This window comes from Rhincodon typus, chromosome 9 (assembly GCF_021869965.1).
Source record: "Rhincodon typus isolate 14 chromosome 9, sRhiTyp1.1, whole genome shotgun sequence".
Taxonomy (NCBI): domain Eukaryota; kingdom Metazoa; phylum Chordata; class Chondrichthyes; order Orectolobiformes; family Rhincodontidae; genus Rhincodon; species Rhincodon typus.
In genome coordinates, this window is record NC_063340.1 from 593,223 (window position 1) to 595,526 (window position 2,304).

A 2,304-nucleotide genomic window follows, 5' to 3' on the forward strand; every position below is an offset into this window, starting at 1 on the left:
ATCAGGTGCAGCCTTTCTACCCATATTGCTGTTCATTTTCCTTTTGAGTTGCAGAATTTAAAATCAAAACTGGTAATATTTAAACCAACTTGCATTTAACTGCCATCTTTCATGACCTGTGAACATCAACACATACTTTACAATCGATACAATACTTTTGAAATAGTTATTGTTGTAAGATGGAAAAAGCAGCAGCTATTTACACACTGCGAGCTCTCTGATATAAATGGAATACATGGACAGGTGTGTTTGACATGAGCCAGTTCCAGGCTTCTGCCAACAACGGGAAAGAGATCAGTTATACAAAGGGGAAGACTGATGCAAATCTTTGTTTCACTAAACAGAACTTTTCTGACTTCCTATTTCGCTGGTACATGGAAAAGGGCAAAAGAGGGAAGCTACTGTCACCACCAGTCTCCCAACATGCAAACCTGGCCAGCTTCCTGCAGTCCCACGAACATCTCAGCTGGCTTCATGAGATTAATGTCCAGAATTTTGAAAAGGTATTGGATTAGACATTTGAAACTTAGGCTGCTTCAGCATGAAATCTTGGAAAGAAAATAAAATTTTGTAAAAGCTGAGAATATGGACCTGAACAGGGAAACTCTACCTCAAAGGCCCAGGTGTTTCCTCTTAGGGGTTTGAGTGTAGTTGGCAAGGTCAGCATTTATTGGCTGCCCCTAATTAGCCTGAGTCAATGCTGCTGGCTGAAGGGAGTTCCGGATATTAACCAGTGGCCTTTCAGGTAGTGTTCTTCTCTCTGGTCAAGGTTTTGATGCAGAAGCTGCTGCCAATGTAACAGTAGCTATGTTTTACCACCCAGAGCATAAACCAGATTTGCTGTTTCCAGATGTTGATGAAGCAGCTGTTTCTCGTGGCCAAGCCCTGGATTTGTTTGCCCTCTTGGCTGCTGCATGGCTTTAGGGAAACTGAGGAGGAATTGGGCAGGGAACAAAATAGGAGAGCCAGTCATCTACTGGTATTATCGCTAGACTATTAATCCAGGGATCCAGGCAATGTTCTGGGGACCTAAGTTCAAATCCTGCCATGGCAGGTGGTGGAATTTGAATTTAATAAAAATCTGTAATTAAGAGTCTAATGATGACCATGAAACCATTTTCAGTTGGGAAAAACCCATCTGGCACACTGATGGCTTTTAGGGATGGAAATTATCATGCTTAGCGAGCTTACGTGTGACTCCAGACCCACAACAATGTGGTTGACTCTTAACTGCCCTCTGGGCAATTGCCCAATGGGTAAATAAATGCTGGCCTAGCCAGCAATGCCCACATCCCTGGAATGAATTTTTAATAAAACTTAAAAAATACTGATTTTAATTTTGCTTAAGGAGTTGCCTGTGACCTGTTATCCAGTCTGTGATGAGGACACACATTTTTGTTTGAGTCCAGTTAATTTTCCTTTGTTGCAGGCTTACAGGACATTACTCAATCTTGCCAACATGGAGACACGATATTTTGCCAAGAAGAAAACTCTCCTGAGTCTCAGTAAACTGTCAGCGTTTGCTTCTGATCTCCCTGATGACCATTTGCAAGAAAAAATGGAGGGTAAAGTCATGCAGTCTTTACAACATTGTTACTTTTTTCTCGTGCTGATTTGTATGGCTGCTCAATCATAGATACCAGTGTTCTTCATATCCATGTGTCAAACTCTTTGATACCTTTGCCTTCTCAGTGCAGCTTCAGGTCTTCAGTGTAGTGTTCCTATGGTAGTCCCATGCTGTTCATGCCTGAATACACAGGGAGCAGGAGTAGGCCATTCGGCCCCTCAAGCCACCATTCAATGAGATCCTGGCTGATCTGACAGGAACTTTAAATCCACATTCCTGACCACCCCTGATAATCTTTCACCCTTTTGTTTAACAAGAATCAGTCCACTTCTGCCTTAAACATATTCATGGACCACTGCCTTTTTCAGCAAGAGAGTTCCAGAGACTAATGATCCTCCGAGGGGAAAAAAAGTTTCCTTATCTCTGTTTTAAACGGGTTACCCTGATTTTTAAATTGTGACCACTAATTCTCAAATCTCCCAGAAGCAGAATATCCTCTCCGCAGTCGTCCTGCAGATACCCCTTGGGATTTTATTTATTTCAGTCATCACCTCGTACTCCTCTAATCTCCAGTGATACAAGCCCAGCCTGTCCAATCTTGCCTTCATAAGACAACCTGACCATTCCAGTTATTAGAGATAACAAGGTCTAGACCTGGATGAACACAGCAGGCCAAGCAGCATCACAGGAGCAGGAAGGCTGACGTTTCGGGCCTAGACCCTTCATCAGAAATGATG

The 2,304-nt window shown here is 42.8% G+C and overlaps 1 protein-coding gene across 1 annotated transcript in view; it reads left to right on the forward strand.

Annotated features, from left to right (window-relative positions):
- The first annotated feature begins 216 nt into the window (after positions 1–216).
- Positions 217–2,304, forward strand: part of LOC125484118 (nuclear pore complex protein Nup133-like) — a 9,032-nt gene continuing 6,944 nt past the window's right edge. The window contains exons 1-2 of the mRNA XM_048601528.1: positions 217–503; positions 1,430–1,565. Coding sequence (XP_048457485.1) covers positions 255–503; positions 1,430–1,565 — 385 coding nt within the window. The 5' untranslated portion in view covers positions 217–254. The remainder of the gene's footprint in view (positions 504–1,429; positions 1,566–2,304) is intronic.